The sequence below is a fragment of the Miniopterus natalensis genome, chromosome 11, assembly GCF_054644295.1.
Source record: "Miniopterus natalensis isolate mMinNat1 chromosome 11, mMinNat1.hap1, whole genome shotgun sequence".
Classification (NCBI taxonomy): domain Eukaryota; kingdom Metazoa; phylum Chordata; class Mammalia; order Chiroptera; family Miniopteridae; genus Miniopterus; species Miniopterus natalensis.
Window position 1 is genome coordinate 12619865 of NC_142091.1, and position 23715 is coordinate 12643579.

Sequence of the window (23715 nt, forward strand, 5' to 3'; positions counted from 1 at the left end):
CCTGGTCTAAGCCCACACCACCTCTCACCAGACTATTGCAGCAGCCTCCTAGCTGGTTTCCGTTTCCACCCTTGCTTACTACAATCTATTTTAACACAGAAGCCAGAAGGATACTTTTAAAATGTTAGATACAATCACTTCTTTGCTCAAACGCCTCTAAAGGTTCCCTAATTCTCCTTATGGCCCATGAGGTCCCCAAAGCCGCGGCCTTGCTGACCTCATCTCCAACTACTCTTTCTCCTGGTTCCCTCTGGCTCTTCCTTCTTGCTCGCTGCTCTCCAGCCACACTGACCTCCCTGCTAGTCCACCAACACACCAAACCCACGGCGGCCTCAGGACCTTTCTTTTACTCTTCCCTCTCCCCGATCACCCTCTTACCCTGTATCTAGATGACTGAGCTTTCTGATCTTTGCTCATATCGGTGAGGCATTCCCTGACCACTCTTTTTACTACTGTAATCTACTTCCCCGCTCCCCATGCCCCTTTTCCTGCTGTACGATTTCATAGCACTTACTGCCATCTAATACACTACATAATTTTCTTACTTTCTTTATTGTCTCTCTCCCCACACTAGTCTGTAAAGTTTATGACAACAAGGATTTTTGTCTGCATTCTTCATTGTGGTATTCTTTCCACATAGAACAGTGGGTGACACATAGTTGGTTTTCAATAAAGAGTTCCTGAAAGACAGAGTGAATGTAAAAAAGGGAAGACAGAGAAAGAACAAAAAGAAAGAAACTTGCCCAAAGCAATCCAACAATTATCATAGTGTACTTAGCATTATAAACAACCAGTTGGTGTAGCCAGATCTGCTTGACTTCAAAGCCTATACCGTTCTATTATAACATCAGTTAAGAAACATCTAGTTAAATATCTTAAGAATTTAAATGAGCTCAATAAGTATTATCAAAAAAAAGAAAAAAATAAGCAAAAGAGGCAAGCTGTCTTTCCTAAAATACAATTAGAAAATAATTGAATCAAAACCATTTATTTAGAATTCAACTATAAATAATACATTTTTTCCAAAACGACAGAAGTATATATAATTCCTTCTTTCAATCAAGATGTAGTAACAGGAACTGAATTTACTTTTCTGCCTGAAACAACCCTCCCCTACCAATAAACAAACGGACTAAAATATACAACATGTTGGTTTATAAAACACTGAACATGAGTCAAAGAAGGAGAGTGATCCCCAAGAGACAGGAAATAAATGAGGTGAGAAAGTGTGCAGGCCACAATATAGTGAGGGGAAACCCAAGCAAACTCCTTGAGTTGAAGAGACAGAGCTGAGAGTCCAGAAGGAAGACGGCAAATAGAAACTACAAAATAGAGTACAGAGAAGAGAGAGCTACACACAGAGAGAACACTAAATATCTGCAGAGGGTCCCCCCCCACCCAGCATTTAGGACTATACTAATTGGTACATGTGTGTGAGAAAACTACCCGAGGCCAAAAAAGAAACATCTGAGAGGATCACGGAGAACATTCCCACTGGCCAGGCTAGAAAAAAACAAAACCCAGAATTTATGGGGCAATGGGGAGAGTATGCCAAAGTGGGAAATAGACCTAGACTAAGCACTGATCCAGACCCAAATGGATCAAGCTTTCCAAATAACTTAACTACATCCCAGAACACAGATCAAGTTGATTTGCAGAAATTAAAAAATATGTGGCAACCTATAAGGTAAAAATGACAAAGTCTGCCATTCAATCAAAGACTAGCAGGCACATAAAAAAGCAGGAAAATATTACCAAAACTGAGAAGAAATATCAACCATTCAAATCTGATCCAGAACTGATAGAGATGCCAGAATTAGGAGACATGGACAAAACTGTATTCCATATGTTCAAAAAGCTAACTAAAGACATAGAAGATGTTAAAAAGAAGAAGAAAAAAAAGCCTTAGTCAAGTTTATAAAGCTGAAAATGACAATGTCTGAGATGAAAAATTAATTGGATGAGGTTAATGGCAGATTAGACATTGCAAAAGAAAAGATTAGTAAACTTAAAGACACAAAATGAAACAGAGAAATAAAAATTTTTAAAATGGAAAAGCATATCAGTAAGCTGTGGGAGAATTTCAAGTAGCCTAATATATGTATAATGGGAGTTTCTGAAGAAAAGGAGAGAGGGGTGAGTCAGAAAAATTAGTTAAGAAAATAATGGCTGACTATTCATGGAAACTATACATTCACAAATCCAAGAAGTTCAATGAACACCAAACATAAAAATTGTGAAGAAAATCACACAAAAGCACTTCATAATCAAATTGTTGAAACCACTGATACCAGAAAATCTTAAAAGCAGTTAGAGGAGCCCTGGGTGGTGTGGTTCAGTGGTTAGAGCATCGGCCCACGGACCAAAGGGTTATGGGTTCAATTCCTGGTTAAGGGCATGTACCTGGGTTGCAGGTTTGATCCCTGGTCCGATTGGGGCATGTGCAGGAGGCAACCAACCAACGAATTTCTCACATTGATGTTTCTCTCTCTCTCTCTTTCTCTTTCTCTCTCCCCCCTCCTTTTTCCCTTCTACTCTCTCTAAAAAGTCAATGGGAAAAAAAAGCACCCAGAAGAAAAAGGCATGTTATATACAGAGGAATAAAGAAAAAGATGAGACCAGATTTCTTGCCAGAAATAATGCAAATGGAGCAACATCTTTAAAGTACTGAAGGAAAAAAGTCAACCTACAAATACATAGCTGATATAAATGTCCTTCAAAAACAGACAAAATAAGATTATTTTAGACATATGAAAACTGAAAGATTTCATCACCAACATACCTGCACTATAAGAAATGGTAAAGAAAATCCTTCAGGCAGAAGAAAAATGACACCAGATGAAAATAATGTATTTACACAAAGGAATGAAAATGAATACATTCATCTACATCTAGAGATGTTGCAATAACTCCACTGCTAAATAAGTAAAATTTAAAAAAAATATTGAAATCTCTTTAAAACTAAATTAAATGGACTTTTTAGACGAAAATGACAACACCGTACTTTGTGTTTTATAAAATAGGTATAAGAAAAATGTACAAGAACATAAAGGCCAGAAAGGCAAAACAGAAGTATATTATTATAAGGCTCTTATACTATATGTGAAGTGCTGAATATTACTTGAAGGTAGACTATAAGTTAAAGACCTGTATATGGATGTTCATTGCCATTCATGTATAATAGCCAAAAACTGAAACCAGCCCAAATGTCTATCAACACATGAATGGATAAGCAAATTGGGGTCTATTCATACAATAGGATCTACTAACAGCAGAAAGAAACGACATGCTGATACATATAACAAAATAGATGAATCTTAAAATAACTCTATTGAGAGAAAGAAACCAAAGAGCACATATTGTATGATTAAATTTATATAAAACTCTAGAAGACACAAACTAATTTATAGAGTCAGAGAACAGATGAATGGTTACCTGATGATGATGTGGGACAAGACAGATTACAAAAGGCACAATAAACTTTTGAGGGTGATGGATATCTTGATTGTGGTGATGGTTTCTTTCACATATGTAAACCTTATTAAATTATACACATTAAAATATGTGCAATTTATTGTATATAAACTATTATTCAATAAAGCTGTTTAAAAAAATCTGGGCTTAAATTTAGGTTAAAAACCAAAAATATTTAGACTACCTACAGTGCTCTGGCTCCACAGAGTAAAAATAAAATAGATGAAAGCTAGAACTAATAAAATATTTATAATTTTTAAGGGTTAGATTGGATCACAGAAACCAACTACTCAAATACTTTCTTATTAGAGATAAAAGAAGTCCCAGAAAAGTACAGTGACTTGTTCAAGGTCTTACAGCTTCAGTTAAGGGCTTACTAAACTGTTTAAGATCCACAATGGCAGGGATTCTGTTATTTAGGCCACCACTATCCTTTTTACCTAATACAATGCCTGAGACATAGTAAGAGCTCAATAAATATTTGTTAAAAAGGAAGGTGAAAAGGAAGGTAAAAGGAAAGAAAATCTCCCTTGAAATATGACTGAAAGTAACTCCCTATCTTTGATTTTCCAATCTCTTTAATGCAGATGAGAAAATTAAGCATTAACTTTAATATCATAAATATAGGAGAATAAATTATATTCCATATTTTTAGCTTACTGGATATTTTATTATATTCTAATGCTTAAAAATTTCTAATTCATGTTACTAACTCTTAAACAGGCAGAAAAATAGGGATATGTTTTTACTGATTTTAGAGAGAGATGAAGGGAGGGAAGAAGGGGGCAGGGAAGAGAGGGGGAGAGAGAGAAACATTGATGTGATGATAGACAAGCATCAATCAGTTGCCTCCCGTACCAGCCTGGGCAGGGGATCAAACCCGCCTTTCTTTTGGTGTTCGGGAGGATGCTCCGACCGAGACATCTGCCCAGGGCGACATTTTCAAATTTAAAAAAATTATGGAAAAGTGCTTACCAAAAATTTCTCCATTTTTGGCATATTCTGTCACAAGGTACAACATGTTTTTGGTCTCCATTACCTATGGATAAATAATTCCGTATTAGTCTGACAGGAAAGAATTGCAATTTGCCACAATATTCTATAGAGTTATTTATTTTAAAACTACTAATAAAAGTGTCAAAGTTATGAATAATTCAGAAGCTGGCAAAGTTTATAAGACACAATATCCTTAGGCTAACACTTTGGTAAAAAATCTAGATCCTTGCTCTTCCAAGGTCCATGGGCCAGCAGCAGCAGCACTGCCCAACTGTTAGAAATGTAGATCTCAGGCCCCATCCTAGACCTACTGACAGGATTTACCTTTTAACAAAATCCCCAGGTGGTTATTATGAACATTCAAGTTTGAAAAATGCTAATATAAGTAACAAGAGTTTTGAAAATCAACCTTTTACCACCTCCTCACTGACTCTTCTAGCCCTGTGTTATATGGTAGACTTTGATCAAGGAAAGGAAAACCAAATACAGCTCAGTTTATCTGGCCTGTAGCCTAGCTAATCTAACACAATGTGACATTTCTCCTACTATACTTTAATACTGTAACATAGTGTTATTATTTTAAAACATTGTTTAAAAGCTTCTTCATAACTCCACTGCTATATACACTTTTACTGAAATTAGATTTTCTAGGTTCATTGTCATAAACTTGATTTTTCAAACTATACTGAACCTAAAGGAAATGAATTTATAGATTCAAAAGGAGTGAATTTTAGATTGCTTCTCTGTAACTATCGTTTTATATACTGACACATGCTAACAGCATAAAATTGAACTGCTATTTACTGAAAGGCTACAGCAAATTTGCTCTAACATGTAGGTGTGGGACTCTTCCCTATCAGGCCGGAAGATTAAGAGCTACCTACAATTTGGGTCTAAACAGGCCAAACAGCAAATCAATTTAACTGATTATTTAGTTCAAATAAACACAGAATTATCATGTGAAGCCTGGTAGTTTTAACCTCAGTCTGGCTTATAGTTTATCAGAGACTTCTAAGAATGTGATTATTTTCTTAGAAGTATCCTCTTTAGAAATTCCTTTTAAAAGGCTTAAAGGAAAAATAATAAATAGACAGATAGCTTAAAAGGAGAAATACTCTGGTATACATTTGACCTAAGAGGTCCTATATAGTTTTAGAACTTCAGGAATTGTGAGGGGGCACACCACAGTCTCTCATTTTTAGCTAATGGTAGTGCTAACAGTCCCCACACCTTTTTAATTGCAAATTTCTATAAACAAAAAGTTGTTTAGCCAAACATATATGCATGTACATGTATATATACATAAAATATGTATATATATGAGTATATACATAGACACAAATTTCATACTCGTGCTACTGTATAAATACATTATGTACATTAAAAAATGCATATAAATCTACAAAATAAACATAATTAGAAGTTCTGACATTTTCTTAAACCCCAATGTACACTAATGCTAACCCATTTCAGTGCACACAATGGTGTGCTAGACCAGGTCTCTGAGGGGGAGGAAAAAAACCCTGACTTGTAAACCAACCTCTGTGGTACATATACTCCTACCATCACTGATTTTGAGCTACTAACATGATGTTCATCAGTTTGCAAAACTTCTGAAAATTTAATAATTAACTCTCACCAACCAATACAGCTGAGTCCAGCACACCACTAGGTGCACACGTCATACTTAGGAGATCGAAGTCATAGTCAAGCATATTTACAGTAACATTTTAGTTTGAAACTAGTTTCCAACATAAAAATTTTACATATTATGAATTAAAATATTACAAATGTTTGATATTACATTACTATTCCTAAATATGAATTACTCCTTAAAAATATGAGAAAATCCTCCATTTAAAAAACAAGGCTTACACTTCAAATGGGTGCAGTTTCATTTTAAAAAATTATATCTTAGTAAAATTGCTTTTTAAAAAATGATAAAACAACCCCAACAAAATATAAGATTTGGCTCTAGGTATTACCAAGTATGTCACTAAGAAATATACTATTTTTGGCCTTTGTATTTCATAAAACAATAACAGTCTATTTTTTTAAATAAGCAAAACTTCCATGTCCTCATTAACAGTACCACCACCAAAATCCAGCAGGTTTAAGACAGTATTACAAATGCACAACTACAAGCTTTTTAAATAACTTACAGTGTGAGAGACAACTTAAAATTAAGCTACTAGTTTTTACTTTCCTAATTTTTTACTTGAGTATAGAAAGATGGATGTACTCAGCTTAATAAAAGCATAACATTATTCGTTTTTTATACATTGGAAATATGTATAAAACTAACATAAAAGAGAAAAATGATGATGAAAAATAGAGAACTTAATATGAGAAGTGTGGAGAGTTGTAAGGCTAAATCATACCTGATAAAGCTTGATTATGTGAGGATGGTCTAACAATTTCATTATTTGTACTTCCCGGTAGATTTTCTCAAGGTTCACTGCATCCAGCTGAGATTTATCTATAATTTTTATCGCCACCTGCATCCCGTACACAAATAAATACAATTAGTATACAATGGTTAACATTTTCCAGTTAGGATCTTTTTAATAAATGACATCTGAGACTTTGCCTGCAGGTTCCTATGACCATGATGACAGCTAGATTAAATCCAATGCTCACTGGCTCATTCAGCAGATATTTCTTTTTTTAAAAAAATATATCTTTATTGATTTCAGAGAGAGGAAGGGAGAGGAAAAGAGAGAGAAACATCAATGATGAGACAGTCATTGATCGGCTGCCTCCTGCACACCCCCTACTGGGGATCCAGCCCGCAACCCAGGCATGTGCCCTGAGCGGGAATTGAACCCCGGTCTCCTGGATCCTAGGTCGATGCTCAACCGCTGAGCCACGCCCGGCAGGGCCAGCAGATATTTCTTAAACAGCTACCACGTATACGGCACTGTGGTGGATTTTGTTTGGGAGTGCCTTCAGTGTGCTATGAAGAATAACCCTGCAACGTTACTTTAGCAAAACATTATTTCTTTCAGTACAAATGTAGTGCCTTCGTACTCTATTTGTAAATTAAGTAAAATCTCAGCAGTTTCAATTAGTTATCATCCCACTGCAAAGTACTTATAAATGACCAGCCAAGTAAAAGACAGTTTCTATTGTACTGAAATAAAATTTTTCTGGAAAAGCAAGTTATAGGTTCCAAAGAATATAGGTCAACCTTTTTGGTAAAAAGCTAAATATAAAGTATCAAAATCCATCTCCATGAAGATACCCATTGGATTAAATTTTGTTCTCAAAATCAAAGTGCAAAAACTCAAATGTAAGTAATTACACTAAATTTTGATTTCCACAGAGGAATCTGATTTTTAAAGATGGGGCCTCTTCCTGTTATAACTAGATAGGAACCTAAACCACTCCAAGGTTAATAATTTGAAGGTATCAGAAATCAACAATCACACACCTTTTTTCACGCAACCAAAAAAACCTAATTTTTTAAAATTAGTAGATATTTGGTTAGGAAATAAGCCATTCTGATTTAAAGAAAATTTTCAGATAATTAGACACTATGCAAATTTAATTATAAGTTCTGAAGAAACTCTAAAATGTACTTCCCATTCTATGTATATAGGCTGCACATAATTCAGTTTTATGTTGTTTCAGGGTAATTTTTAATATCAATTATTGTATGCACTATAATAGTTCAAGACTCTTACAAGGTATCTAAGAAAATAGGACTCAGCTTGTCAATTCCCTCAGATTCTCGGTTATACGATTAGTTTTTTCTTCTTTCCTTACGGCTACTGTGTCCTTTGCTGGTAGCTCCACTGTAAGGTTTCCTTCTTACCTTTCTCTATTTCTAATTTGCTGTCACAGCTTGTTTCCTGATTTGAATAAACTGTAACCCACAGAAGGACTTAAGCTCGCAAGGGAAATCGAATTACTAAATATATTCATAAAATTAAACTTCTGCCTAAGAAGAAAGAGGGTAGCTTCTTTGCTAGGCAGTTTTTCGATAGCTATTTTGATTATGCTTGTTAGTATTTTGCTTCTGTGATCAAAATATTCTAGAAAAGTAAAAAGTACTGAACTCTGACTGCTTGAAATGAGAATACAGCACAGTTATTATCATTTACTTTGCGTAAAAGTTGGCAGATGATAAACAGATAACTGTATACTTGAATCTTTTCAATATTCCTTAGGAAGGTAACATGGGCATATTCTGAAGAACACGTGTTGCCCTACAATTTCTGGAGTGCGCCTAGACACCAGCAACCCCTTCCCAACAAAAAGCTTTAAAAATAAAATGGGTCACAACCATCTAATAAATAGAAAAAGAATCGGAGTGAAAAAACAACAACACACTATAGTTTTTTAAATGCCACACAATTACTGTCATTAAGAAAATTTTTTATTACATATAATATTGAGTATCATATTTCATGTTAAACAAAATGTCTGAATATCAAATAACAGTTAAAGCAATGTGTTACCAGAGATATATCCTCTTTTATACTCTTTTAGAACCTTGGCCTCAAACAATAAAAAAGTAAAAAATATATAAATTATCTAATTAAATTTTAACAAGTTATAAACCTCACTTAACTTTTCTCAGAAAGAAAAAAAAAATCTCAAAAGACAAAACATAATTCTCTCAACTTTATCTTGGTTCACAGAATACACACACACACACACACACACACACCCCCACAAGTCTACATATTTCTATCTTTATATTGTTGCCCCTTGTTTGTGAGGCTGCTATAAGATTAGGGAAAGGTAAAGCACTAAAAAAAAACAGAGCATGTGTTAGCATGCTCCTTATTTATAATAGGAGTAACACTCAGACCCCAAACGTAATGACTCAAACACAGCAGTTTTTCTTGCTCAGGCAGCAAACATAGCTGGGTGAGAAATTAGTAGGTAGCCCTCCTCCATGAAGGCACACAAGATTCAAGACCTACTACCTTTAATGGGTGGCTTCCAGGTTTACCCTGAAGGTTGTCTCCATTCCAAACAGAAGGAAAAAGATCTGTTCACTCCATTAATTAGAACTCAGTCACATGACCATACCTAAATGCCAGAGGGGCCAAGAACAGTCCACTGTAGGTCCAGGAAGAAGAGGAGAGTGGATTTGGGGTGATCAGGTAGCAGTCTCTGCCACACTCTTCCAAGTAATTTCTTAACAATGGGACTCTTTACCAAGTACTTCTCAGAAATATAAATGATGATGATGATGATGACCTTCACAAGTGCACAGCACTATTTAACAAAATACTTTAACATGTTTTAGCAAAGTTTACCTCATTTATCGCTCAACTTTATATAATAAATGGAACACCCATGAGTTGATGAAACTGAGTTTCAAGGTTATTACATAATTTACAAAGGTCCTAAAGCTGAAGTGAATTAATGGGAAAACTGCAGGCCTTCTAACTACAAGTTCAATTTTTTCACTATTTCAAAGAGCCTATTATTCACACAATTACCGAGCACCTGTTGTGTGCCCAGATCTATGCCCGGATACGAAGATGAGATTTGATTCCTACCCTCAAGGAACTTAATAGTTCTGTGAGAACAAACAGAACACATTTTGGAAAACAAATTTCATCAACAAAAGATCTGCATTTGGGGATTTCCCCACTGGTATACGGAATTCGCAACTTGCAAAAGAATTGTATTCCAATAGTTCATTTTGAAGAGAACTATGAATTTAGATTTCTGGGAACTTACTCTCTGCATGTCTTCTCTACTTAGTTCTGAACATAGTACCTAAGACAAAATCTGCATGGTAGTTAAAGCAAGGGACTCTAAAATGAAGGGCCCCTTTGTTGTTGTTGTTGATCTAAATTATTCAACTCTCTAATTCCCAATTATGTATGCATTATTTTTAAAATAACCTTCAGTGAATTTATTGGAGATAGAAAAAAATTAATATGCCTTCTGTGAGTATTCAAAAAGAAAGTTTCCTATACAGCTTTGGAGGGCATATTGGATAAGATAGAATTACTATCAAATTAAATTCCATGTAAAGTAGCAACACTGAATATTGTAACCTTAGAAATAGGAAAATGTGAATTAAAAACAACAAAACACTGCTCTGGCTTGTGTAGCTCAGTTGGCAGAGCATTGTACCATGCACCAGAAGGTCTCCAGTTCAATTCCCAGTCAGGGCAACCAAAAAAACAAAACAAAAAACTTCCTAAAATGTCAATTATATCTCAAAAGATACTATTTTCACTTATTATATTTACAAAGATTAAAAAGTAAACACCCTTGTGAGCTAAGGTTTAATAAGATAGCCGCTTTTATATGTTGCTGCTAGGAATATTAAATAGGTTATAATTATTCTGTAAGGTAATTTGACAATGTCAAGAACCTTAAAAATCATCCATCCCATTTAGCCTAAGGATTCTACTTCTCAGAAGTTATTTGAAAGAAATAATCTGAAATGATAAATACTTATATATAAATACATTCAATAGAGTATAATTTATAACAAAAAAAATAGAAACAGTAATTGGGAAATAATTACATGAATTATGGTAAGTTTATATTATGACTACTATTAAAATGGTTCCTTTTAATAATATGGAGAAATGCTTGGTCTAATACATTAAATTAAAAATCAGGCTATTGCCCTGGCCGCTTTGGCTCAGTGGTCAGAGCACTGACCCATGGACTGAAGGATTGCAGGTTCCATTCCAGTCACCTTGGTTGCAGGCTCGATCGATGTGTTTCTCTCACATGGATGCCCCCCGCCCCGTCCCTTCCATTCACTCTAAAAAAAAAAATCAATGGAAAAAATATCCTTGGGTGGGGACTAACAAAAGAACAAACAAAACAAAACAAAAACCAGGCTATCAGTGTGGCCTCAACACAAGGAAAAAGAACAAGAAAATCTAGATGTAAAAATAATGAACTGTTATCAGTGGGTGAAAAAAAAAAATCACAGACTATTTAATTTTTTCCATTATATTTTTCTGTGCAATTTTTCTTTGATGAACATGAATACTTTTCTAATAAGAATAAAGAAAAATAAAATGGAGTTATTATATTTATCAAATATACTAACTTCTCTATCTGTGAAATATTAGTCATTTTATTTTCTAAATTCTCTATAAAATGGGTATATATTAATATTTTTTATATGTCTTTATTGACTTCAAAGAGAGGAAGGGAGGAGAGAGAGAAACATCAATGATGAGCGAGTCACTGATGCTGTGTCGGCATGCCTCCTACTGGGGACCAAGCCAGAAACCCAGGCATGTGCCTTGACCAGGAATTGAACAGTGACCCTCTGGTTCGGGGGCTGACCCTCAACCACTAAGATTTACGTCTTAGTTAAGACTATATATATATATAGAAATATTTCCAATAATGTTAAATAAAAAATAATACATACAAATGTAACAACTATGTAAAATACAAATTTGCACCAATTAAATGTAAGAGCAGAAATCAAATAATGTTAAACTGATGAATAAAAGGAGTATTCTCATTTTTCAAAATGTAATTTAATGGTAATGGTACCCTTTTTGATAAATTTAGAAAAAATTATTTCACTTCTCATAAAATAAATATTAATGGTGAGTAAGTGAAACCAAATGGAGTAACGGTAAATGTTAGTATACTTTTCTATGCATAAAAATTGAACTGAGAATTTTTAAGACTACAAGAGAAATGATTAAAAATAATCTACCTTAGAAAATTTTTTTAAAACAAATCTACAAAAAAGACAACTCAATTAAAAAATAGGCCAAAGAATAAGTAATTCACAAAAGAAATGTAGTCATCACATGAAACTGTGTAATCAAAGTAATCAAAGAAATGCAAATTAGAATAAAATATTATATTCTTCCAATAAATTGGAAAAGATTTAAAAATCACATTCCTGGTAAATATGCATTCTTCTTGGTGAAAATTAATAGGTTTCTTTTTTTATTTTTAGGATAATTTGGCATCTCCTGCCATAAGAATGGATGTAAGGACATACTTCTTTTTTAAAAAAATATATCTTTATTGATTTCAGGAAGCAGAAGGGAGAGGGACAGAGAGAGGGAGAAACATCAATGCTGAGTCGTCATTGATCAGTCGCCTCCTGCATGCCCCTCATTGGGGGTCGAGCCCACAACCCAGGCATGTGCCCTGACCGGGAATCAAACTGTGACCTCCTGGATCCTAGGTGGATGCTCAACCACTGAGCCACGCTGGCGGGGATAAGGACATACTTCTTGACCCAAGAATTTCCATTACTATGGCATTAGCCTAAGGAAATAATCAGATAGGTACACAAAGACATATATATACAGGAATGCCCTCTGAAACATTATTTTTGAAAGAGGAACAGTAAAAGAGAGAAATAAGAACAGGAAATTGATAAATAAAATGCAGGCAGTCATAGGCAAAGATAGTATTTAACCATGCTTTAGCCAGTTTTTTTTAAACTTTGGGAAATGTTACTAACACATTAATTAAAACAACAGACTATATATATAGCTGACATCAATTTTATCACCTACATGTAGAATGTATGTGAATGAGAGGATGTGAACTGAATTAAGGATCTTTATTTTTTTCTTGGAGCTTTTCAACAATGTCTACAAGGAATAAGCAATGTCTACAATTCTGTTGTGGTTGGAGGAAAAAGACACAAATACTATGATTATTTTAAAGAACTTAAAAAACAAATTTTAGCATCATTTTTAACTTAATCCATCCAAAATTCATCTCTAACCTGTTTAAAGGATTTTTAAAATGTTTTTTTAAAATGAAGATTTTTTAAAATTACATTCCCAAATGTAATTGTCTTTTATTCTTCAAATAATCTCTAACTGGATATATGGGCTATTTCTGTTTGAAGGGTGAAAACACATTCTCCACAGATGTTCTGTAGAAAGGAACTTTTACATAAATAACTTTAAAAAAATATGGAGGTGGAAGGTAGAAGTACTAGGTACATGAAGAGGAAAGAAAGGTATCTTAATGAATTTCTGGAATCCATTTTGGTTACAAGGAAATGAATCTGTCATCAGCAGTGGGCCATAAATCAAATGTCATCATGTGAATCCAAGAACTGAGGCCAGTTTCAGTTATTTCCAAATAACTGTTTTCTTAATTGTCTGACATTGAGATATAATTTCCCAGTGGAATTAAAATCAGAACACATTAAACTCTGTTAAAGTTTAAAGCTTCTACAGAATGTAATAACTCTTATTTTGCACATTTGTCTCCCCCAACTCCTCCAAGAGAATAGAGTATTTTGAACAGAATAATTTGCCAAATATTACTTGCCTGGGTGCCAAGAAACTAGATTTCTAATAAAGCATATATCTTCCATGAGAAATAAAATTTTTATTTCAATGCACAAAGATCATACACAGGCCTAGATACAAATACTGGTGATTAAATTATTTGGTAGCAAGTCCTTGTGTTTGTTGCACATAGTACAGCTGCTTCTTGAAATCTGGACTACTTCACAGCACAAGATTAATACCAAGACTACCAAGAGGAGTCTTAAAATTTTCAAAGCAAAGTATAAAGTTCAATAGTATTTTTTTTTTTAAATCTATTTTTCAAGAAATATTGCAATCAGGGTATAACATACCCTTCTCTGGTTTCTACTCTTGCTCCAAAAATGCAACTTTGATACTTTATTTGGAAAGCTTTAAAAATACTTACATTTTAAGGTAGTAGTAAAAGAATTATGCCTAAATATAAAAGACCCCAAATGCACACAGAAAGTGTTTCAGTGAACAAAAGTAGTGTTCAGAATGTCCTTACTATCAGTTTTGCATTCCAGGTTCTCTTAAGGATAAGTACGTAGCCAGCACCTATTTTAATAAGGTACCATTTTAATAAGGTAATTTTCAGAACCTCTGGGAAATATCTTTACGATTCCATGGACCACATATTTATGTGTTCTTTAGCTAAGCAACATAGAGGCACGGTATTGAGGAAAACTCAATTATCTGTCATAGGAAAAGATCTGAAAATAACTAATGATAGTTATCTCTGGGTGGTGATATTAGGAGCAGTTCTTTTCATTTATCTATACTTTAAAATTTTTCAATAATCAACATAAATTTGATAAAAATATATTACTCTTTAATATAAAAATAACCTTCTCACATGGTAATTTCCCTTCTAGGAATGTACCCCTAATTTCTCCTTCCTGAAAAAATTAAAAATGCAAACAGAGTTATATACACAAAAATTATTCACTGCAAGTTGTTTACTATAACTCAACACTGGATACTATATAAAGTTCATTAATAAGGAAAGTGTTAAGTAAAATAGGATTTATCTGCAAGGTAGAACACTGAAGCTATTAAAAACGTTTTATCAAGCCCTGGCCATGTGGCTCAGTTGGCTGGGAGTTGTCCCATGCACCTAAAGGCGGCCAGTTCCATTCCCAGTCAGGGCACATACTCGGGTTGTAGGTTCGTTCCATGGTCAAGGTGTGTGTGGGAAGCAGCTGATTGATGTTTCTCTCTCTCTACCCCCCTTTCTCTCTCTCTCTAAAAAATCAATTAAAACATATTTTAAAAATGTTTTACCAAGTTACATATAATAAGCAAAATGCTCAGGCTGTAAGTGGAAAAAGGGATACGATTTATATCACGTGATCTCATCTATGGAAAAAATGCATTAAAAAAGATGACTAGAGGAAAATATGCCATAAGGTTAAGAATAATTTATTCCCTTTGGTGGAGAAATTTATACATGTACTTTTTTGTATGCTATTCTTTATATTTTCCACATTAAGACTGTACTTCTTTAATAGTCAGAAAACAAGAAAGTTTTAAGGGTACACGTGACTTTTCTGGAATTTTATTTAACAGACAAAAAAACTAGCTATATAATCAGATAAAAGGAAAGAGTTCTTTGCTAGTATAGTATTAATAAAACACTACTCAAGGACACATACATAGCAAACTAGCAACCACTACTGCCTAAAATAGTTTAACAGTCTAAATGCTATTATTCCTTTCCCATTATGCTAATTTTATAAAATTAGCTACTCTAATTCATAAACCACAAACCAATACTACAAAGCTTTTATGAAGTACTTATTATATTAGGAAGCTGGATTCTACCACCACCTGCCTTCCCATTTGTGTGCAAAATTTACACAGAGGTCTAACATGAGAATACTGCTTCGGATGATGATGTAATTATATTTCTTAGCGTTAAACTATTTGACTGATTAGACCAAAATGATGATCTCTTTTGTCCACTCATTTTTTTCCTGAAACGCAAACAGTCTTGGATCTCCAAAGCTCTGTAGAAAACATTATTTTTGAATGACACAGAAAAAGAGGAAAAGAAGAGCCCATTAAAAATAAAAGGGTCCAATTATTCATGACATTCATGTTTAAACTAAGCCCTAAAATTTGCCTTGGGTTCAAATTTGGGGAAAAAGACCTCTAAGTTTTAAAACACACAAACATATTGATGTTAAAGTATACTATACTGAAGAACCTTTTATAAGCAGTAAGTATAATTATATATTGCTGATATTATACTTTATAATATCACTGTAATTACTGTGCTGTGCTCAGCAATGAGAACTTAAAATAATGTTAAATAAAACGTTAAAGTTTCCACTAGCCATTTTATTTATATTTGAAGTAGTTGTTGTATTTACTAGAGACATAAATACACAGTGAATGAATGAAGATAACAAATACTTCTTTTAAAAAACTCTTATTAATAGATAGTAGTATACTTTAAGAAACAAATATATCTGTGCTGCAGCTAAACAATTCTAAATGCAAATTACCATAAAAGTTCACAATACCTTTACAAAACTTGAGATCTACAGGAACTTTCCTCTTCCTTAACTACCCTGGCATTTCACTCACACCACTCAACTTTTATATCTCGAATCACACCAAATTACCACCAACACACTTACCTATGGTTAAATGCACACTATTTCTTTTTATATTTTAAGGACACCTTCTTTAGAAAAGCACAGAGGAGATGGGCTCTATGGACCAGAAATTTAGCTTTTAACACAAACCATTTTACATACGCATTCTACACACACAATTCAAGATCTGAGTGCTCTTTCATAATCTGACCTGTGCCTTCAATTACAAATTGATTTCACTCCATCTGATAGCCAAGCCATGATACTACTGCACAGTGCCCCCTAGCTCTACAAGATATATCAGTTTAAAAACAGACATCTTTTGAACTGTCAAGTTAACAAAAGTGTCAGTCACTATCAGCCCCACTTAAGCAGTACTTAAATAGATACTGTATTACCTAAATTTCACCTAATAAATAACAACTGACAATTAAGTCTTCCTACTAATACTGATAAACCCTAATAAGAAAAAATGTTATATATTGATGGGTTTGGAACTCAACCACATAACAATATATAGTTCAAAAGTTCTGTAGGGGTTCTCTGTAACATGCAATTTGTTTGATTTTTTAGACAGTCCTTAAGCAAGGACTCATATAAAAATACACATTAAAAATACCTTCTTTTCATGTAATTTAAAAGGGAAATGCCGTATCATTAGGGTCTGGTTCTTTAGAAAAATGGAAGCAAGCTCATTTTTAAAAACGCTGGATTAGATTAATTTCACTGTAGTCACTGTATTTATCATTACAAACTTAATTTGAATTGCTAACACCGAGAAATTTGTGAGAGGAAAACCTGGGACCTTGGTCCTAATGCTAAAAAATAAAGTCATATTTGGGTTATTTTAGGATCGGTAAGGGAGGGCAAAAAGTGACGATGATGCAATAACATATGCCCCTTCATTTTGGAAATGGATTCCTTCACAAAAACAAAGTCGAGCAAAACTTCCACGAAAAACAGCTAAGAAAATCACTCGTTTCAAATGCCCTTCACCTTACACTGCCATTCTGAAAAATAAAGGTCCTGTTATTCCATATCCAGACTCTCGTACATCCACACTAATATGGGGGGAAACGGCAAGGGGTGAAAACTGGAAAAAAACTAAACTGCAAAAGGATGACATTCCAGAAAAACTACAATGAGGCAGAGTGAAATACGTCAAAAACACAAGGTTTTCTTCTAAAGAATGGTTGTTTCTGCCGTTATTTCTAAACTATTTAATTTGCACGTCTTAAAATAGAGACCCCGAGGAGAGCAGCTTGAGGCAGTGGAAGGAAGGGGGGCGGGTTAGGTAAGAACAGAGACTTGGAGAAAATCTGTGCGGTGCGTTAGAATGTGCAATGGGGGGGCGGGGGTGCTGAACCCGCCGCCGGGAAGCATTTGCGGGCCCTACGAGCGCAGAGCGGATCTGCGGCGGCTTCAGCAACGCGTGTTCACAGTGAGAGGCTCACCTGGTGAAGGGACAGCCCAGCATCAGAAAGACCAACCCACCGACCGCGCGAACGCAGAGATGACCATGTTCACCAGTTCCATTGTCTGGAGCGTCAGATCGAGCCGGCCCGACACCAAGTCAGACACACTGTCTTGCAAGAGGAGGGGGAGCAGACGGACAGCGGCCGTCCCGGCACTCTCGGCCCGGGGGTTCCCTCCTCGGGGGCCGCGGAGGGGCCGCGGTCGCGGGGAGCGCGCGATGCCGCCGGAGCGCAGGGGACTCCGGCCCGGCGCCGTCTCTCGCCGCGCAGCCCGGGAGCACCGAGACTTCCCCTCCCACCCCACCCCCAGCCGAAAGCAGGGAAGACGCGGAACTTGGGCTCCGGAGCGGAGGCCACAGACCAGGTCACCGCCAGGGTGGAAGGCTCTGGACGAAATTCCGCGTGGCCACCGGGGGTGGCGTCGGGAACGCAAAGCCCGGCCGGCCGGGTTTCCAACTGGGACGACACTCGGGTCCAAGTGACCGGGCCCGATCCCCTCGGCGCTCGCCGATGCCCCGCACCTCCCGGGTCCTCCAAGTCCCGGCCCTCTCGCCTCAGCTAGTGACCCGGCCTCTCGGGTCTCCCCAGGCCCCCGCTGCAGCCGCCCCTCTCGGTAAACAGCTCCTCTCCCGAGCCCTCGCCTGGGACGCTCCCGCCGAGCCCCGGGCCGCACCTCCGTCTTGGTGATCCGGTGCCGCCCCAGCTTCACCACGGCGAAGTTGCCCTTGCCCAGCGTGCCCTCGATGTCGTAGAACCCCACCCGGACCGGCCCGCGCTGCAAGTGCCTCGGGCCATCCGCCATGACCATGCTGGGCCCCGCTGCTAGACACGGCGGACTGGAGCGCGGGCGGGCTGCTGAGCTCCGGCCACGGCCGCTCGGCTCGCTCCTCGGCTCGGTCCCTCCAGCTCCGCAGGGCCCAGCCAGGAGCGCGCCGCTGCTGACGTGCGCCGACGTCAGGGGGCCGCGGCAGGGGGCGGGGGCGGGACCCGGCCGGGATTGGTCACCATGGCGACCGGAGCAGCGCCGACGTCGGCGGGGGAGGGAGGTGGGGAGGGAAGACGGGCGGGGCCTGGACGGCGCGTTCCTTCCGGGCCGCGGCGCTCTCGGCGCTCCCCGCGCTCCCCGCCGCCTGGCCCCCGCCGGGGGCGGGCGTGCCCCCCGGCCCTCCCCGTTCTCGGCCTCTCAGGCGAAGGCCTAGAGCGAGCCCTGGTGGGCGGAGCGGAGGGCTGCAGCGCCCGGCCCCGGCCCGCGGTCTCCCTGCCCGGCCCGGCGTCCTCCGCCCTCCCCGGGCCTTCCCGCCAAAACCTCTCACCTGGGACCGCCGCGGTTCCTACATTCGGCGCAGGCGGGGAGCTGTGGCTGAGCAACGCGTGCTCCGGGCCCCTTTCTTTGCAGCCTTTTCTCACTGTTTCTATATAAATCTCTCCACATTTTGACGTCTCCGAGGACTGGCTCTGGCAGCGCTGCGGAGGAGCAGAATGCTGGCTCTGAAGAGACCCTGGAGGCCGCTTAACGCGGGACCTGCAAGCTCAGCGGGGCTTCGGGCCTCGACCCCTCGACCCGGGGAAACGCATGCACAGCTTTGCTTACTTGAGCTCGTCTCCGGGCAGCGGGGACTATAGCTTTTATCAGATTCCCAAACGTGTTGCTGACCCCGAAAAGGTTAAGAAATACATACTTATTTACTGCACTTTCTTTTCAGACGGGGAATCGAGCTGCAAGGAAGGGAATTGCCAAGGTCACTCAGGTGATGCTAGAGTTAGGATCGCACATCACACCTGCCTCCATATGGTGACCCAAGGAAGTATTTTGAAATGTATTATGCGCCTCCAGATCTCGGTTCCTAAATGCCATTCTCCACCGAACGCGAACTCTTTGGAGAAATGGCTGATTCCAGGGCAGAGAGGGGGAAAGTATTAAAGGCCCTTGAAAGCTCTTGTGCAAGAAAGGAAGATTTTCACATGTCGAAAGGAAAGAGGACATGGGGATGTAAAGTGCAGCATAAGAAATGCAGTCAATAAAATTGTAATAATTATGTATGGCGCCAGGTGGGTACTGGAAATATCAGGGGTAACACTTCGCAAAGTACATGATTAGCTACTATGCTGTACACCAGAAACTAATCCAAAATAAGCTGAATGTAAACTGTAATTGAAAAAATTAAAACACATAAATATATAGCCCTAGAAAAAAGGCTAAAAGGATATATAAAAATTAATAATAAACAATAATTATTTCTGGGGAAAAAAGGAACTAGGAGCTAGTTTTTGAATGTACCTGCACTTACTAAGCATGGGACAATTTGAGCATCATGAATGAATACTGATAGAAATGGATTATAACACCATGAAAATTTTTAAAAGAATCTACACGTGCATACTTATTCTTAAAATTTTAAGTATGGAGGGAATGACAACTCTTGACAGTGGAATGTGAACTAACACACAAGAAGTGACATTAGGAAAATCACCATTTTGCAACCATCATAGTAATGATTGACTCAGACAATCAATAATAGTTGTTAAAATCATTAGGTGAAACTTTGCTGGAGAACAGGATGTTTGCACAGTCTCAAAGTATCCTTGGCTCTTTATTCATTCAGTACCTTTTCAATGGGGCAATCTGACACACATCACCCTAACAAAAGGGTCGAAGTTAATGTCGCCAGTTACGGGGTAAAATGATGTGATGCATTTCCTGATGTGAGATACTGAGCACATAATTATCTCTTATGTAGTACCCCCATTAAAAATACATTTTCTGAATCTAATCACAAAGAAATAACCAGAAAAATGCAAACTGAGAAACATTTTACCCAACCACTGGCCTGTACTCTTTAAAAAAAAGTCAGTGTCGTGAAAGACAAAGAAAGGCCAAGGAACTGTTCTAGATTTAAGGGATTGAAGAGATATGCCACTAAAGGCGATATGTGATTCTGAATTGGGAAAAAAAGTGCTATAAAAAATATTTTCAGGAGAATTGTTAAAATTTACCTATGGATTTTATATTAGATAATATTATTTAAATGTTAAGCTTCTTGAATTTCATAATTGTGCCATGGTTATTAAGAGATACACACTGAAGTATTTAGGGATAAAATGTTTCAATATATGCAACTTACTCTCAAATGGTTTAGCAAAGACAGACAAGGCAAATGTGGGAAAATGTTAAATTGATAAATCTAGCCAAAGGGTATATGATAGTTCATTGTATTGTTCTTGCAACTTTTCTGTAGTTTTAACTTTTTGATGAAATAATATATATGTATACATTTAATTTTATTTTTATTATTTTGTTTTATTTTTTAATTCTTTGTGTAAGATCTATTGGTTTTTGAGCCCTCCATGCTAACTGTGCTTTTGCCCTTCACTCTTCCAAGCAATACCTTATTCTAGTGTGAGATACGTTGTTTGCAAAAGTGAGAAGGGAAGTGGGGGGAGGCTTGAAGACTGATATTTCTATACCGATGGGAGTAGTAATGACTGTTCTCTAACTAGACCAGGAAGAACTCACATATGCACCCCAGTTAAAAAATTGTTCCCATATACATTTTGCCTGTTAGATTAATGCGTTAACTACTCTAGGCATGCCTTTGGAACTCTGAGGGAAGCTACTTACTCAAGAACCAGAAAATACACATTAGAGACCCACTAGAGCTAGCAACCCCTTCTTTAAGGTATGTCTTTTGAACAGAAATTAAGACTTATTTCTCTCTGATTATTTTTATCAGATAACCAGGCCAAGTACCTACTTGCACGATCTGAGAGTAAGGTTTGCTTTGGGGCAGCAATGAAGCGAATGGCAGGGAGAACCAAAACGCTTTTGGCGAACCAGAGTTCACTGTGAGGGTGCTGGGTGTCTAGACATTAGGCGAGGGGAGGCCGGAGGTGGGAGGGGTAGCAGGGACTGTGCAGAAATAAAGCTTGCCTACTGGGAAACGCAGTGGGTGTGCCTCTGAGCATTACGGTGGGCTGTAAAGGTGACTGAAGAAATACTTGTGGACTGTTAGGGTATTGCCACCTTGGAATCCGTGATTCAGTCTAGAAGGTCTACCTCTCCCTCTCTAATTTCAACCCTGTGCGCCTCTTATGTGCTTTTGCTTTCATTACACGTTAGCCAAGTACACTTTAACAGTTATTAAAACTACCCAACTCCCGCTTCCGTCTGCCCTTTCTATTTTTCCTCTTCTTTACTCTTTGTCTCTCCTTAGACACACACCGCCACCGCCACTACCACCACCCTCAAAAAAAGCAAATAATCAGAGGGAGGCGGAGAAGAAGAGAGAGACTTTATACAATTCCCATCTTTTTCATCTCTGGGTTTAGTATCACTGAGGTAGAGTGCTGCAGTCACCAGATTTCCTATTTGCTTGACCTTTAAAAAACAGCATTCCCAGCTAATGCTGTGAGTATAAAGCTGTTTGCCATTGAGCTGATTAAAAAATGTTAAGATAACACTTCAAAAGGCAAAAGGGTGTACACACAGAAATAATTAAGAAAGATTGTAAGAGACTGAAATAAGAATTAATTCTACAGCCTACTTAGCTTAGAATGAAAGGGACTTAGAACAGAAATGTAGAGTGAGAAGCGCAGTTACCAAAGAGGTAACGGCAGAGCAATTTGAAGTGGGAGGAGAGAAAACTTCATGGCTCACGGTGCTGTAGGTATTTTGCTGAAGCAGACAGTCCATGAACTTGAAAAACAAGGTATATTCTGTATGTTTCCTTGATCGTGAACAATGTATACATTTTTACTCTTTTATCATTTCAGGACTGAATGAAAGTCAATACACAAGGAGACTTTTACCTGGATTTAGATTTAGTTCTAATTGAATACTGGTGAAGTCTTAGGTGACTTTGCTTAGAAAAAACAGATTAGAAAGCTAGAATGAATACTTTCTTTTTAATATTACAAAAGGCAGATAGTACATAAGAAAATTCAAATCACTGACTCATGCCAATTACAAGTGCTTCTTCTTGTTATTAAATACAGGTATTCCTGAAACATGCACTAATCTATCAGGTTAATGATCATGTGGGTGCCAGTGTTTAAGGTAGTATTATGGAAAAAAACTAGAGGATTGCGATAATTTAAAGAAAACTTTCTTCAGTTCTTTTAAAGGATGGGTAACCATGCCCCAGTTTTAATTTTTTTATGTTTAATTTTAGCTGTGATGGACCTTCTCTAAATGAAGGACACGTGATTCTCTGTAAACTTTGAAAGTAACTTCAAAATTTTTGAATCTCCTCCCAGATGACAGATTTTCATAGGATCTTAAATTCGAAAGGGATCTTAGTACTGTCTGAGTTTATCTTCCCATCTGATACAGTAAACTCTAGACACTCGACAGATGGCATCAAGCCTTGTTTTACTGCTCCATGCTCCAGTGCACGTCTCACATGTAATTTATGTGAGACAGTTCATATCGGTAGAAAATGCTTCCTCATACTGATTTCATAGCTGCTTCTTTCTGACTCCTGTCCATAGTTTTAGTTATTTTCCCTGGTGCAAGACATCGCAAGGAAGTAGACGCACACCTGTTGTATTCTTTCTTCGGTTCTCCAGGCACAGCGTTCCCAAGTTCACAGTCAAGCTATGTTTCTAGCTCTCTGCCCTCTCTTCTTGTGCTGCTCTGGTCTCTGGTTTGTCAACATCTCTCTTAAAATACGGTTTCCAAAACTGAATGCAGAGTAGCCCAGGTGTAGTCTAAGCAGTGCTGAGTACTGGCCATTGACCAGCCCTCCTCTTTTTTTTTTTTAATGAAAATTGATAAGTTACCTTAAGGGAAGGTGAAGATTTTTTAAAACCTGATTTTAGAGAGAGAGAAAGGGAGAGGGAGAGCGAGAGAAACGTTGATTGGCTGTCTCCTGCATGTGCCCCAACCGGGGACTGAACCCACAACCTGGGTATGTGCCCTGACCG

The 23715-nt window shown here is 37.6% G+C and overlaps 1 protein-coding gene across 2 annotated transcripts in view; it reads right to left on the minus strand.

Annotated features, from left to right (window-relative positions):
• The window catches only part of SIK2 (salt inducible kinase 2), a 112389-nt gene extending 93767 nt beyond the window's left edge, over positions 1-18622 (minus strand). Inside the window, exons 1-3 of one of the 2 annotated variants that reach the window (XM_087821551.1) lie at positions 18467-18622; positions 6852-6968; positions 4450-4513 (exon numbers count right to left, since the gene is read on the minus strand). In XM_087821551.1, the coding sequence (XP_087677677.1) occupies positions 4450-4513; positions 6852-6968; positions 18467-18601 (316 nt within the window). In that variant the 5' untranslated portion in view covers positions 18602-18622. Of the gene's footprint in view, positions 1-4449; positions 4514-6851; positions 6969-17772; positions 17970-18466 lie in introns of those variants that run through there. The other variant, XM_087821552.1, reaches the window with a different exon arrangement.
• Positions 18623-23715: the final 5093 nt, after the last annotated feature.